General features: G+C 45.7%; 1 protein-coding gene across 1 annotated transcript in view; it reads left to right on the top strand.

The window, feature by feature from the left end:
• susd6 (sushi domain containing 6) overlaps window positions 1–15,726 on the top strand; it is a 63,406-nt gene that overhangs the window by 43,944 nt on the left and 3,736 nt on the right. Inside the window, exons 3-6 of the mRNA XM_055885669.1 lie at window positions 6,217–6,411; window positions 11,085–11,279; window positions 12,417–12,555; window positions 15,156–15,622. Coding sequence (XP_055741644.1) covers window positions 6,217–6,411; window positions 11,085–11,279; window positions 12,417–12,555; window positions 15,156–15,622 — 996 coding nt within the window. The remainder of the gene's footprint in view (window positions 1–6,216; window positions 6,412–11,084; window positions 11,280–12,416; window positions 12,556–15,155; window positions 15,623–15,726) is intronic.

Raw genomic sequence — 15,726 nt, forward strand, 5'->3', positions numbered from 1 at the left:
AAACATATTTACCAACCCAGGGAGAGGGGTTATCCTCCTCCTCCCAGTCTTTAGTCTAATCCTCTCTCTCTTTCTCTCTCTCCCCCCACCTCTCTCTCTCTCCCCACCCCTCTCTCACTCCCCATCTCTCTCACTCCCCATCTCTCTCTCTCTCTCTCCCCCATCTCTCTCTCTGGGTGTCTATTGTCCTGCCGTAGCCTCTCAGCAGCTGCATTACTATAATAATGTGGTCTGAGTTGGCCTCCAGCAGCTTGTAATGAAGGATAATTAGAATTTCAATTTACCGGAGCCGACTAAGACCCTCCCAGTCCCTTCCTCTCTCTCTCTCTTTCTCTTGTCTCTGTTTCTCTGCCTCTCTCTTTCCCTCTTTCTTTCTCTTTTCCAGCTCATTGTCATTGGTGACAGATGGGCGGAGAGAGGATTTTAACGCCCCCCTCCCCCGCCTCTCTCTCTCTCCCCATAGGACCCGTTGGAACCCACTAAATGCCCTTTTATTTTGAAGTCCCATCAGACACCAGGGCATTAGACTCTCACAATGAACCAAGTAATTCTTAAAGGGGCAATCAGCAGTTGAAATAATAACAAAGTGTACCCTGTTTCAGTAAAAAAGCTGAGGTATGGGGCACGAGAAATCGAACCACTCTCAAATTCGTATACAGACAGAGCTATGGATGCAAGGAATGACCATCCATTATATTAAACAAGTATAGTTTTAACCATGATTTCAGACTATTTAGTGTGTGTTTTTACATTTACATTGTTTACAAACATTGGAGTAAAACAAGCTTATATTTCGGGTTCTGACAGTTGAACTGAGCTCATGGGGCATTTATAAGTTATATTCTTTAAGAATCAATGGAAATATACACTGCTCAAAAAAATAAAGGGAACACTTAAACAACACAATGTAACTCCAAGTCAATCACACTTCTGTGAAATCAAACTGTCCACTTAGGAAGCAACACTGATTGACAATAAATTGCACATGCTGTTGTGCAAATGGAATAGACAAAAGGTGGAAATTATAGGCAATTAGTAAGACACCCCCAATAAAGGAATGGGTCTGCAGGTGGTGACCACAGACCACTTCTCAGTTCCTATGCTTCCTGGCTGATGTTTTGGTCACTTTTGAATGCTGGCGGTGCTTTCACTCTAGTGGTAGCATGAGACGGAGTCTACAACCCACACAAGTGGCTCAGGTAGTGCAGCTCATCCAGGATGGCACATCAATGCGAGCTGTGGCAAAAAGGTTTTCTGTGTCTGTCAGCGTAGTATCCAGAGCATGGAGGCGCTACCAGGGGACAGGCCAGTACATCAGGAGACGTGGATGAGGCCGTAGGAGGGCAACAACCCAGCAGCAGGACCGCTACCTCCGCCTTTGTGCAAGGAGGTGCACTGCCAGAGCCCTGCAAAATGACCTCCAGCAGGCCACAAATGTGCATGTGTCAGCATATGTTCTCACAAGGGGTCTGAGGATCTCATCTCGGTACCTAATGGCAGTCAGGCTACCTCTGGCGAGCACATGGAGGGCTGTGCGGCCCCACAAAGAAATGCCACCCCACACCATGACTGACCCACCGCCAAACCGGTCATGCTGGAGGATGTTGCAGGCAGCAGAACGTTCTCCACGGCGTCTCCAGACTCTGTCACATGTGCTCATGTGCTCAGTGTGAACCTGCTTTCATCTGTGAAGAGCACAGGGCGCCAGTGGCGAATTTGCCAATCTTGGTGTTCTCTGGCAAATGACAAACGTCCTGCACGGTGCTGGGCTGTAAGCACAACCCCCACCTGTGGACGTCGGGCCCTCATACCACCCTCATGGAGTCTGTTTCTGACCGTTTGAGCAGACACATGCACATTTGTGGCCTGCTGGAGGTCATTCTGCAGGGCTCTGGCAGTGTGCCTCCTGCTCCTTCTTGCACAGAGGGATGGAGGTGGGAAGAGCGGGAAGCGGAGGGATGGATGAGGGGAGAGAGGCGGGGTGCTCTCTCACATCTCTCCCCTCTTTCACGTCTCTCCTCACTCTGCTCTCTCTCTCTCTATTCAGAATGATTAGGCTATCTAAATGTGCTTGTACTAGAGACCTAATGAATTCTGGCCAGCCAGTGGTGATAATGTACTAGAGACGCTAGACTTAATGAATTCTAGCCAGCCAGTGGTGATAATGTACTAGAGACGCTAGACTTAATGAATTCTAGCCAGCCAGTGGTGATAATGTACTAGAGACGCTAGACTTAATGAATTCTAGCCAGCCAGTGGTGACAATGTACTAGAGACACTAGAACTAATGAATTCTAGTCAGCCAGTGGTGATAATGTACTAGAGACGCTAGACTTAATGAATTCTAGCCAGCCAGTGGTGATAATGTACTAGAGACACTAGACTTAATGAATTCTAGCCAGCCAGTGGTGATAATGTACTAGAGACGCTAGACTTAATGAATTCTAGCCAGCCAGTGGTGATAATGTACTAGAGACGCTAGACTTAATGAATTCTAGCCAGCCAGTGGTGATAATGTACTAGAGACGCTAGACTTAATGAATTCTAGCCAGCCAGTGGTGATAATGTACTAGAGACGCTAGACTTAATGAATTCTAGCCAGCCAGTGGTGATAATGTACTAGAGACGCTAGACTTAATGAATTCTAGCCAGCCAGTGGTGATAATGTACTAGAGACGCTAGACTTAATGAATTCTAGCCAGCCAGTGGTGATAATGTACTAGAGACGCTAGACTTAATGAATTCTAGCCAGCCAGTGGTGATAATGTACTAGAGACGCTAGACTTAATGAATTCTAGCCAGCCAGTGGTGATAATGTACTAGAGACGCTAGACTTAATGAATTCTAGCCAGCCAGTGGTGATAATGTACTAGAGACGCTAGACTTAATGAATTCTAGCCAGCCAGTGGTGATAATGTACTAGAGACGCTAGACTTAATGAATTCTAGCCAGCCAGTGGTGATAATGTACTAGAGACGCTAGACTTAATGAATTCTAGCCAGCCAGTGGTGATAATGTACTAGAGACACTAGAATTAATGAATTCTAGCCAGCCAGTGGTGATAATGTACTAGAGACGCTAGACTTAATGAATTCTAGCCAGCCAGTGGTGATAATGTACTAGAGACACTAGAATTAATGAATTCTAGCCAGCCAGTGGTGATAATGTACTAGAGACACTAGACTTAATGAATTCTAGCCAGCCAGTGGTGATAATGTACTAGAGACACTAGACTTAATGAATTCTAGCCAGCCAGTGGTGATAATGTACTAGAGACGCTAGACTTAATGAATTCTAGCCAGCCAGTGGTGATAATGTACTAGAGACGCTAGACTTAATGAATTCTAGCCAGCCAGTGGTGATAATGTACTAGAGACGCTAGACTTAATGAATTCTAGCCAGCCAGTGGTGATAATGTACTAGAGACATTAGACTTAATGAATTCTAGCCAGCCAGTGGTGATAATGTACTAGAGACGCTAGACTTAATGAATTCTAGCCAGCCAGTGGTGATAATGTACTAGAGACACTAGACTTAATGAATTCTAGCCAGCCAGTGGTGATAATGTACTAGAGACGCTAGAATTAATGAATTCTAGCCAGCCAGTGGTGATAATGTACTAGAGACGCTAGACTTAATGAATTCTAGCCAGCCAGTGGTGATAATGTACTAGAGACGCTAGACTTAATGAATTCTAGCCAGCCAGTGGTGATAATGTACTAGAGACGCTAGACTTAATGAATTCTAGCCAGCCAGTGGTGATAATGTACTAGAGACGCTAGACTTAATGAATTCTAGCCAGCCAGTGGTGATAATGTACTAGAGACACTAGAATTAATGAATTCTAGCCAGCCAGTGGTGATAATGTACTAGTTTCACACTGATGATGTCATAGAGGAGGTCTATTAGGTCTAGTGCAGTGCTTTCAACGCCTTGTTAAAGCAACGAGGACAAGAGTCGTTTTCTACTGAGATAATACTACTTCTAGTGCCATGCTTCTCCAAAAAATCTTCTGACTTCTCAAGGTTGTTTGTTTACTGTAGTAAAATCCTCATTCCGTTTGGCAGACTAGAAATTGTTATTCGTTACAGTCAGTCCCCTTTGGCAACACGTCAAGTTTTGGCAAGAAAATAATTTGATGGTGTGAGGTTATGTAGTAAAGCTGTAGCTGCCAAGTCTAAGTAGTAGTAGGCCTCTTCAACTCATATGGGATTTATTGCTGCAGCTTCTTGTTGTGCTTGTTGTCCTCTGTTGACCTCTCACACGCAATCGAGCGCCGACACGCAGTCCTCTGCTTAGCTCGTCCCGAGGCGGTTTGTGTCCCGCTGGCCTGCAGCGTTTGGTCATCAGCTAATCGTCCACCAGACCACATTATGAAGACTCTTAAAGATCGGACGATTAATCAGTCAATTGTCATAAGAGGAGGGAGACAGGCGGCACGTAGCCTAGCGTTTTAAGAGCGTTGGGCCAGTAACCGGTTCGAATCCCCGAGCCGACTAGGTGAAGTCTGTGCCCTTGAGCGAGGCACTTAGCTTGAATTGCTCCTGTAAGTGGCTCTGGATCAGAGCGTCTGCTAAATGACTCAAATAAAAATGATATAGCCTATAAAGTGGGTGTGCCTAATCTTCTGGTGGCAGCTACATTTCCCCCTGGAGATAAGAGAGTAAGATGGAACATGGAGGAGCAACACACACACACACACACACACACACACACACACACCGTCTATTTGTGCCAGCCAGGGCAGAAAGATACCTAAACAGCTCGGCCTGTGATTACAACAGAGAAACTCAGACAGAATGGGACCAAAAATGTCTCTCTCTCGCTCTCTCCGACTGAAGATAGTCATTCTGGAAGGAATATTGTTTAGACTCCTATTTTATATTGACTTCAAAGAGGTGCCTGCGGCTGTTCTTGACACAATGTCCGTCTCCCTGGTTTAAACTGTGTAAATGTCAGCTTGTCCTGCCACGTATAACCCGTCAAATCACTGAGATTTGCTGTTGTTTTGCTGTCCAAGCTGTTGTTAGTCCTGAAAATTTACACCGTCAATGTCTGGGATGCTAGTTTACCGTTGGAATGGTTTTCATTCGTGTAGGTGGTAGAATATCACTTTTCTCACCGTGTTTTAGTGAGGCAGGTGTGTGTGTTCGGCGCAGTGGGAAGGTACTGGCACACATTCAGAGAAGTAATGTTCTCTTCCTTTTACTGTGGTGGGAAGCGGGAACACACTCTCACTCTCTGTCTCTCTGTCTCACTCACACACACATTCAGAGAAGTAATGTTTCCTTTCTTTTACTGTGCTGGGAAGCGGGAACACACACTCACTCGCTGTCTCTCTGTCTCACTCACACACACACACACACACACACACATTCAGAGAAGTAATGTTTCCTTTCTTTTACTGTGGTGGGAAGCGGGAACACACTCTCACTCTCTGTCTCTCTGTCTCACTCACACACACATTCAGAGAAGTAATGTTTCCTTTCTTTTACTGTGCTGGGAAGCGGGAACACACACTCACTCGCTGTCTCTCTGTCTCACTCACACACACACACACACACACACACATTCAGAGAAGTAATGTTTCCTTTCTTTTACTGTGCTGGGAAGCGGGAACACACACTCACTCGCTGTCTCTCTGTCTCACTCACACACACACACACACACACACACATTCAGAGAAGTAATGTTTCCTTTCTTTTACTGTGCTGGGAAGCGGGAACACACACTCACTCTCTGTCTCTCTGTCTCACTCACACGCCAAACACACACACAGTACAGTACGGCAGCACCACAGATGAAGTATTGGAGAGTGGATCAGTGAACTGCTAGGCTCTGGGGTTCATTCTCAACCTGTCTGAGTGGCTTATAGTGCTGTAACTCTGTTCACAGTCCCCCTTCCTCTCTTCTTCAGTTAGCCACCAGTCCTTTCTGTTATGACCAAGACTATAGAGATATTAAACAGGAGAGGAGTCCTCCTCTGAGACATTTCAGGTGACAGCAGACATTCAGACTAACCTAATCCCTGTTTCTAGTGTGAATGCTGCAGTCTGAACATATTTCTGTTGAGACTGTGATGAAGCACAGGAATACAAATCCTTCCGTTCCATGAGATGTCTCGTTACCGGTGGTCTTCCATCCGCAGAGACGCATATCCTGTCTCCTATCAAATCTAAACTGCTAATATGAAACAAACACCTCTGTGTCCTCCAGGATGCCCGCAGCCGCTAGCTGTACAGCATGGGGAGCTGGTGAACCAGACTCAGGGGAACCGAGGCTACTCCCCCCCTGGTACCCTGCTGTCCTATGGCTGTGAGCCGGGCTACACCCCGGATGGAGCCACCACCATCACCTGTACCACCGCTGGAACATGGTCCCACCTGCCTCCACGCTGCATACACGCTGATGGTTAGTAGTTGTACACACACACCGCATACACACCAACGATTGGTAGTAAGTACACACACACCGCATACACACCAACGATTGGTAGTAAGTACACACACACCGCATACGCACCAACGATTGGTAGTAAGTACACACACACCGCATACGCACCAACGATTGGTAGTAAGTACACACACACCGCATACACACCAACGATTGGTAGTAAGTACACACACACCGCATACACACCAACGATTGGTAGTAAGTACACACACACCGCATACGCACCAACGATTGGTAGTAAGTACACACACACCGCATACACACCAACGATTGGTAGTAAGTACACACACACCGCATACACACCAACGATTGGTAGTAAGTACACACACACCGCATACGCACCAACGATTGGTAGTAAGTACACACACACCGCATACACACCAACGATTGGTAGTAAGTACACACACACTCACCAGTACTTGTTCTGAAGCATCTTACTGGCTTTCTGCATCGATTAGAATAGTTATCTGACTTCTCTCTCTCTCTTTACCTCTCTCTCTCTTTACCTCTCTCTCTCTCTTTACCTCTCTCTCTCTCTTTACCTCTCTCTCTCTCTTTACCTCTCTCTCTCTCTCTTTACCTCTCTCTCTCTCTCTTTACCTCTCTCTCTCTCTCTTTACCTCTCTCTCTCTCTCTTTACCTCTCTCTCTCTCTCTTTACCTCTCTTTACCTCTCTCTCTCTTTACCTCTCTCTCTCTCTCTCTTTACCTCTCTCTCTCTCTCTCTTTACCTCTCTCTCTCTCTCTCTTTACCTCTCTCTCTCTCTCTCTTTACCTCTCTCTCTCTCTCTTTACCTCTCTCTCTCTCTTTACCTCTCTCTCTCTCTTTACCTCTCTCTCTCTCTCTTTACCTCTCTCTCTCTCTCTTTACCTCTCTCTCTCTCTCTTTACCTCTCTCTCTCTCTCTTTACCCCTCTCTCTTTACCTTTCTCTCTCTCTCTCTCTACCTCTCGCTCGCTCTCTCTCTCGCTCTCTTCCACGCTCTCTCTCTCTCTCTACCTCACACGCGCTCTCTCTCTCTCTCTCTCTCTCTACCTCACACGCTCTCTCTCTCTCTCTACCTCGCGCTCTCTCTGCCACTCCCTCTCTCTCTACCGCAGACGCTGCACTTGACACATTTATGAAACTACTTATCCCAGTTACTAATAAGCACGTCCCCATTAAGAAAATTACTGTAAAAACGGTTGAATCCCCTTGGATTGATGAGGAATTGAACATTTGTTGGGATGAGGAAAAAGGTATGGCAATTAAGTCTGGCAGCCCAACTGATTGGCAAACATGCTGCAAATTAAGAAATCATGTGACTAAACTAAATAAAAATAAACTACACTATGAAACAAAGAAATTATTTGAAGAAAAACAGTAAAAAGCTTTGGGGCACCTTAAATTAAATTTTGGGTAAAAAAAGCTAACTTTTATAACTTTCATTCATTGAATCAGATGGCTCATTCATCACAAAGCCCACTGACATTGCCAACTACTTTAATGACTTTTTCATTGGCAAGATAAGCAAACTTAGGGATGACATGCCAGCAACAAACGCTGACACTACACATCCGAGTATATCGGATCAAATTATGAAAGACAAGAATTTTACTTTGGAATTTCATAAAGTCATTGTGTAGGAGTTTTTTTTTTTGTCTATCAGCAATGACATCCACTGGGGTCTGACAATCTAGATGGAAAATTACTGAGGATAATAGCAGATGATATTGCCACTCCTATTTGCCACATCTTAAATTTAAGACTACTGGAGAGCGTGTGGCCTCAGGCCTGGAGGGAAGCTAAAGTCATTCCACTAACCAAGAATAGTAATGCCCCCTTTACTGGCTCAATGTTACCGACCCTTAGTAAAGTTTGACCAGATACAATGTTATTTTCCAGTAAACAAATTGACAACAGACTTTCAGCATGCCTATAGGGAAGGACACTCAACAAGCACAGCACTTACACAAATGACTTATGATTGGCTGAGAGAAATTGATGATAAAATGATTGTTGGGGCTGTCTTGTTAGACTTCAGTGTGGCTTTTGACATTATCGATCATAGTCTGCTGCTGGAAAAAACATATGTGTAATGTCTTTACACCCCCTGATATAATGTGGCTAATGAGTTACTTGTCTAACAGAACATAGAGGATGTTCTTTATTGGAAGCCTCTCCAACAGAATCCAAGTAGGAGCAGGAATTCCCCAGGGTAACTGTTTAGGCCCCTTGCTGTCTATGTATGCGGATGACTCAACACTATACACGTCAGCTACTACAGCGACTGAAATGACTGCAACACTTAACACAGAGCTGCAGTTAGTTTCAGAGTGGGTAGCAAGGAATAAGTTAGTCCTAAATATTTCTAAAACTAAAAGCATTGTATTTGGAATGAAACACTCACTAAAACTGAAACCTCAACTAAATCTTGTAATAAATAATGTGGATATTGAGCAAGTTGAGGTGACTAAACTGCTTGGAGAAACCCTAGATTGTAAACTGTCATGGTCAAAACATATTGATGCAGTAGTAGCTAAGATGGGGAGAAGTCTGTCCATAATAAAGCGATGCTCTGCCTTCTTAACAGCACTATCAACAAGGCAGGTCCTACAGGCCCTAGTTGTCACACCTGGACTACTGTTCAGTCGTGTGGTCAAGTGCCACAAAAAAGGACTTAGGAAAATTGCAATTGGCTCAGAACAGGGCAGCACGGCTGGCCCTTGGATGTAAACAGAGAGCTAATATTAATAATATGCATGTCAACCTCTCCTGGCTGAAAGTGGGGGAGAGATTGACTTCATCACTACTTTTATTTATGAGAGGAATTGACATGTTGAATGCACTGAGCTGTCTGTCTTAACTACTGGCACTCTTGCTGCTGGTGAGTCTGATCCACCTCTACGCAGACGACACCATTCTGTATACTTCTGGCCCTTCTTTGGACACTGTGTTAACAAACCTCCAGACAAGCTTCAATGCCATACAACTCTCCTTCCGTGGCCTCCAACTGCTCTTAAATACAACTAAAACTAAATGCATGCTCTTCAACCGATCGCTGCCTGCACCCACCCACCCGTCTAGCATCACTACTAAGACGGTTCTGACTTAGAATATGTGGACAACTACAAATACCTAGGTGTCTGGTTAGACTGTAAACTCTCCTTCCAGACTCGCATCAAACATCTCCAATCCAAAGTTAAATCTAGAATTGGCTTCCTATTTCGCAACAAAGCATCCTTCACTCATGCTGCCAAACATACCCTTGTAAAACTGACCATCCTACCGATCCTCGACTTCGATGATGTCATTTACAAAATAGCCTCCAACACTCTACTCAATAAATTGGATGCAGTCTATCACAGTGCCATCCGTTTTGTCACCAAAGCCCCATATACTACCCACCACTGCGACCTGTACGCTCTCGTTGGCTGGCCCTCGCTTCATACTCGTCGCCAAACCCACTGGCTCCAGGTCATCTACAAGACCCTGCTAGGTAAAGTCCCCCCTTATCTCAGCTCGCTGGTCACCATAGCAGCACCTACCTGTAGCACGCGCTCCAGCAGGTATATCTCTCTGGTCACCCCCAAAACCAATTCCTCCTTTGGCCGCCTCTCCTTCCAGTTCTCTGCTGCCAATGATTGGAATGAACTACAAAAATCTCTGAAACTGGAAACGCTTATCTCCCTCACTAGCTTTAAGCACCAGCTGTCAGAGCAGCTCACATATTACTGCACCTGTACATAGCCCATCTATAATTTAGCCCAAACAACTACCTCTTCCCCTTCTTTATTTATTTATTTAGCTCCTTTGCACCCCGTTATTTCTATCTCTACTTCTACTACATTCTTCCCCTGCAAATCTACCATTCCAGTGTTTTACTTGCTATATTGTATTTACCTCGCCACCATGGCCTTTTTTTGGCCTTTACCTCCCTTCTCACCTCATTTGCTCACATTGTATATAGATGTTTTGTTCTACTGTATTATTGACTGTATGTTTGTTCTACTCCATGTGTAACTCTGTGTTGTTGTATGTGTCGAACTGCTTTGCTTTATCTTGGCCAGGTCGCAATTGCAAATGAGAACTTGTTCTCACCTAGCCTACCTGGTTAAATAAAGGTGAAATAAAATGTTAAAACACAGCTCTGACACCCATGCATACCCCACAAGACATGCCACCAGAGGTCTCTTCACAATCCCCAAGTCCAGAACAGACTATGGTAGGCACACAGTACTACATAGAGCCATGACTACATGGAAGTCTATTCAACATCAGGTAACTGATGCAAGCAGTAAAATAGATTTTTAAAAACAGATTAAAATACACCTTATGGAACAGCGGGGACTGAAGCAACACAAACATTGGCGCACACATACACACACATGGATTTAGTACTGTAGATATGTGGTGGATTAGGGGCCTGAGGGAACACAGTGTTGTGAAATCTGTGAATCATTGTAATGTTTCAAAATTGTATAAACTGCCTTAATTTTGCTGGACCCTGGTAAGAGTAGCTGCTGCTTTGGCAGCTAATGGGGATCCATAATAAATACAAATACCTCTGTCTCTCTCTACCGCTTTCTCTCTCTACTGCTGTCTCTCTCTACCTCTCTCTGTCTCCATCTTTACCTCTCCTCTCTCCCACAGTGTGCCCCCCTCCCACGGAGCCAGAGAACGGAGGGTACAGGTGCCACCCGTCCCCCTGCCACCGCCTCACCCAGAAGACCGTGATAGAGTACTTCTGTGACGAGGGCTACGCTCTGAAGGGGGACTACAAGTTCCTCACCTGTCAGAATGGGGAGTGGGACGCACCCATGCAGATCACTTGCCGCCTCAGCCAAGGTAAGATCATCTCTCCTCTCACCCCTCACCTCATACCCCTCTCACCTCATACCCCTCTCACCTCATACCCCTCTCACCTCATACCCCTCTCACCTCATACCCCTCTCACCTCATACCCCTCACCTCATACCCCTCACCTCATACCCCTCACCTCATACCCCTCACCTCATACCCCTCACCTCATACCCCTCAACTCATACACCTCATACCCCTCACACCTCATACCCCTCACCTCATACCCCTCACCTCATACACCTCATACCCCTCACCTCATACCCCTCACCTCATACCCCTCACACCTCATACCCCTCACACCTCATACCCCTCACACCTCATACCCCTCACACCTCATACCCCTCACCTCATACCCCACACCTCATACCTCACACCTCATACCCCTCACCTCATACCCCACACCTCATACCCCTCACATCATACCCCTCACATCATACCTCTCACCTCATACCCCTCACATCACCCATCACCTCATACCCCTCACTTCACCACTCATACACCTCACCTCATACCCCACATACCCCTCATAGCCCCCACACCCCTCATACGCCCCCCCCCCCCCCTACTGTATGTAGTGTAGTAGGCCAGCATCCATATCTAGTTGTCTGAGTAGAACATCCCCCTCACATCCTACTGTATGTAGTGTAGTAGGCCAGCATCCATATCTAGTTGTCTGAGTAGAACATCCCCCTCACATCCTACTGTATGTAGTGTAGTAGGCCAGCATCCATATCTAGTTGTCTGAGTAGAACATCTCCCTCACATCCTACTGTATGTAGTGTAGTAGACCAGCATCCATATCTAGTTGTCAGACTAAGAGCTCCTGTCTCAGTAGAACGTTGAGGAACCCTTCAGTTGATTCTGTCCAAATGCTCAGAAAATATCACTCAATTTAAAAAAAATAAAAAAATTGTAAGTATCGTCCAGTGTTTGCTGTCTCCCGACTGTCTCCCTCTCTTAATTAAATTCAATTTCACAATGCTCTATTGCATAACAGAAGTAGATATTTGTTCTGCCAAAGCAACAATCCTAAACCTCTCCCCATCCATCTTTCTCTCTCTCTCTCTCTCTCTCTCGGTCTCTCGGTCTCTATGTCTCTCTGTCTCTCTGTCTGTGAATCAGATAAGGAGCTGCGGTCTCCGTTGGCGATGCCAGCGCTGTCCATCGTAGCGTCCACAGCCTCCTCTGTGGCCCTCCTGCTGCTGCTGGTGGTGCTGTTTGTTCTGCTGCAGCCCAAACTCAAGTCCTTCCACCACAGCAGGTACACACACACACACACACACACACACACACACACACACACCTTTACCTCTGCATGTGTATTTTGCTCACATTTTGAGCCAGTCAGATCCAGTTTGGTGGAGTCAAAATGTAACTGGTTTTACAAGTTAACAGGCCAAGCAGATGAAGAAACTGTTAAAGTGAAAGCTGCAGTAGAAATAGTTCAACAGTTAACTAACAGCCATACTCAAATCAAATCAAACTTTATTTGTCACACGCGCCGAATACAACAAGTGTAGACTTTACTGTGAATTGCTGATTTACAAGCCCTTAACCAACAGTGCAGTTCAAGAAAAGTTAAGAAAATATTTACCAAATAAAATAAAAAAAGTAACACAATAAGAATAACAATAACAAGGCTTTATACAGCGGGTACCAGTACCAAGTCAGGGTGTGGGGGTACAGGTTAGAGGTAATGTGTACATGTAGGTAGGGGTGAAGTGACTATGCATAGATAATAAACAGAGAGTAGCAGCAGTGTACATGTAGGTAGGGGTGAAGTGACTATGTATAGATAATAAACAGAGTAGCAGCAGTGTACATGTAGGTAGGGGTGAAGTGACTATACATAGATAATAAACAGAGAGTAGCAGCAGTGTACATGTAGGTAGGGGTGAAGTGACTATGCATAGATAATAGACAGAGAGTAGCAGCAGTGTACATGTAGGTAGGGGTAAAGTGACTATGTATAGATAATAAACAGAGAGTAGCAGCAGTGTACATGTAGGTAGGGGTGAAGTGACTATGTATAGATAATAAACAGAGTAGCAGCAGTGTACATGTAGGTAGGGGTGAAGTGACTATGCATAGATAATAAACAGAGAGTAGCAGCAGTGTACATGTAGGTAGGGGTGAAGTGACTATACATAGATAATAGACAGAGAGTAGCAGCAGTGTACATGTAGGTAGGGGTGAAGTGACTATGCATAGATAATAGACAGAGAGTAGCAGCAGTGGACATGTAGGTAGGGGTGAAGTGACTATGTATAGATAATAAACAGAGTAGCAGCAGTGTACATGTAGGTAGGGGTGAAGTGACTATGCATAGATAATAAACAGAGTAGCAGCAGTGTACATGTAGGTAGGGTGAAGTGACTATGCATAGATAATAAACAGAGTAGCAGCAGTGTACATGTAGGTAGGGGTGAAGTGACTATGCATAGATAATAGACAGAGAGTAGCAGCAGTGTACATGTAGGTAGGGGTGAAGTGACTATACATAGATAATAAACAGAGAGTAGCAGCAGTGTACATGTAGGTAGGGGTGAAGTGACTATGCATAGATAATAGACAGAGAGTAGCAGCAGTGTACATGTAGGTAGGGGTGAAGTGACTATACATAGATAATAAACAGAGAGTAGCAGCAGTGTACATGTAGGTAGGGGTGAAGTGACTATGCATAGATAATAGACAGAGAGTAGCAGCAGTGTACATGTATGTAGGGGTGAAGTGACTATACATAGATAATAAACAGAGTAGCAGCAGTGTACATGTAGGTAGGGGTGAAGTGACTATGCATAGATAATAAACAGAGTAGCAGCAGTGTACATGTAGGTAGGGGTGAAGTGACTATACATAGATAATAAACAGAGAGTAGCAGCAGTGTACATGTAGGTAGGGGTGAAGTGACTATACATAGATAATAAACAGAGTAGCAGCAGTGTACATGTAGGTAGGGGTGAAGTGACTATACATAGATAATAAACAGAGTAGCAGCAGTGTACATGTAGGTAGGGGGGAAGTGACTATGCATAGATAATAGACAGAGAGTAGCAGCAGTGTACATGTATGTAGGGGTGAAGTGACTATGCATAGATAATAGACAGAGAGTAGCAGCAGTGTACATGTAGGTAGGGGTGAAGTGACTATGCATAGATAATAAACAGAGAGTAGCAGCAGTGGACATGTAGGTAGGGGTGAAGTGACTATGCATAGATAATAAACAGAGAGTAGTAGCAGTGTACAAAACAAATGGAGGGGGGTCAATGTAAATAGTCCGGTGGCCATTTTGATGAATTGTTCAGTAGTCTTATACCTTGGGGGTAGAAGCTGTTAAGGAGCCTTTTGGTCCAAGACTTGGTGCTCCGGTACCACTTGCCGTGTGGTAGCAGAGAAAAGTCTATGACTTGGGTGACTGGAGTCTCTGACGATTTGATGGGCTTTCCTCTGACACCGCATAGTATAGAGGTCCTGAATGGCAGGAAGCTTGGCCCCAGTGATGTACTGGGCCGTAAGCACTACCCTCTGTATCGCCTTACAGTCGGATGCTGAGCAGTTGTCTCTGGTTCTGTGATTTTAACAGTCAGCACTCATTAGATCTAATGTTAGTAGGCAGCTCTGTTGATTGTGTTGTCAGGTCTGGGGGGGTGTCAGGCCTGGGGGGCCGTCAAGCCTGGCGCCATCTATGATCAGTTCCACAACCTCCTCTAGTCTACACAGGGCTTTGTTAGGACAGGAACATCACACAGCCCCACACCACTAGAAATACTGGGCGGCATGCAATAACCTAGTTCTCTCTCCTCCCTCTCTCATACACTGATTCTTTCACATTTTATTTTCTCTCCCCCCCTCTCTCTCCAGGCGTGAGCAGGGTGTATCAGGCCAGCCAGCCTCCATGGTGGTGGAAGGGCTCCAGGTGGCCCTCCCCTCCTATGAGGAGGCAGTTTACGGTAGCGGAGGTGCCTCCCTCCCACCGCCTCCAGAGTCCCGGGTCCAGATCGTCCTGTCTGAGGGGCCCCAGGGGGCTGAGGGTGGAGCCGAGGGGCCCAGCAGTAGGTCTCAGTCCCACCGTCACAGAGATACAGAGATGTGCCTCCCCTCCACGTCCTCCTCTTCTTCCTCCTTCCCTTCATCCTCCCGTCGCGCAGAGACCGTACTAGTCCACCAGGCCCCCTCCTCCTCCTCTTCGTCATCGTGGGTTACGGAGCACGGAGGCGGTGCGTGTGGTGGAGTGGCACCCCTGGTCACTCTGGCCAGACGTAGAGACTCCGAGAGCAGCGACCAGCACAGCCTGCTTTCTGTCACCTCCGTAGACGACTTCTCTGATGGTAGGTGGTGTCCTCAACTGTCAAAGGCTTAGCATTGGCCGTTTAACATTGTGACTGGACTCTCATCCCATCTTCACTTCTACCTGAGTTTATACATACTGTAG

Source organism: Salvelinus fontinalis, chromosome 27 (assembly GCF_029448725.1).
Source record: "Salvelinus fontinalis isolate EN_2023a chromosome 27, ASM2944872v1, whole genome shotgun sequence".
Taxonomy (NCBI): Eukaryota; Metazoa; Chordata; class Actinopteri; order Salmoniformes; family Salmonidae; genus Salvelinus; species Salvelinus fontinalis.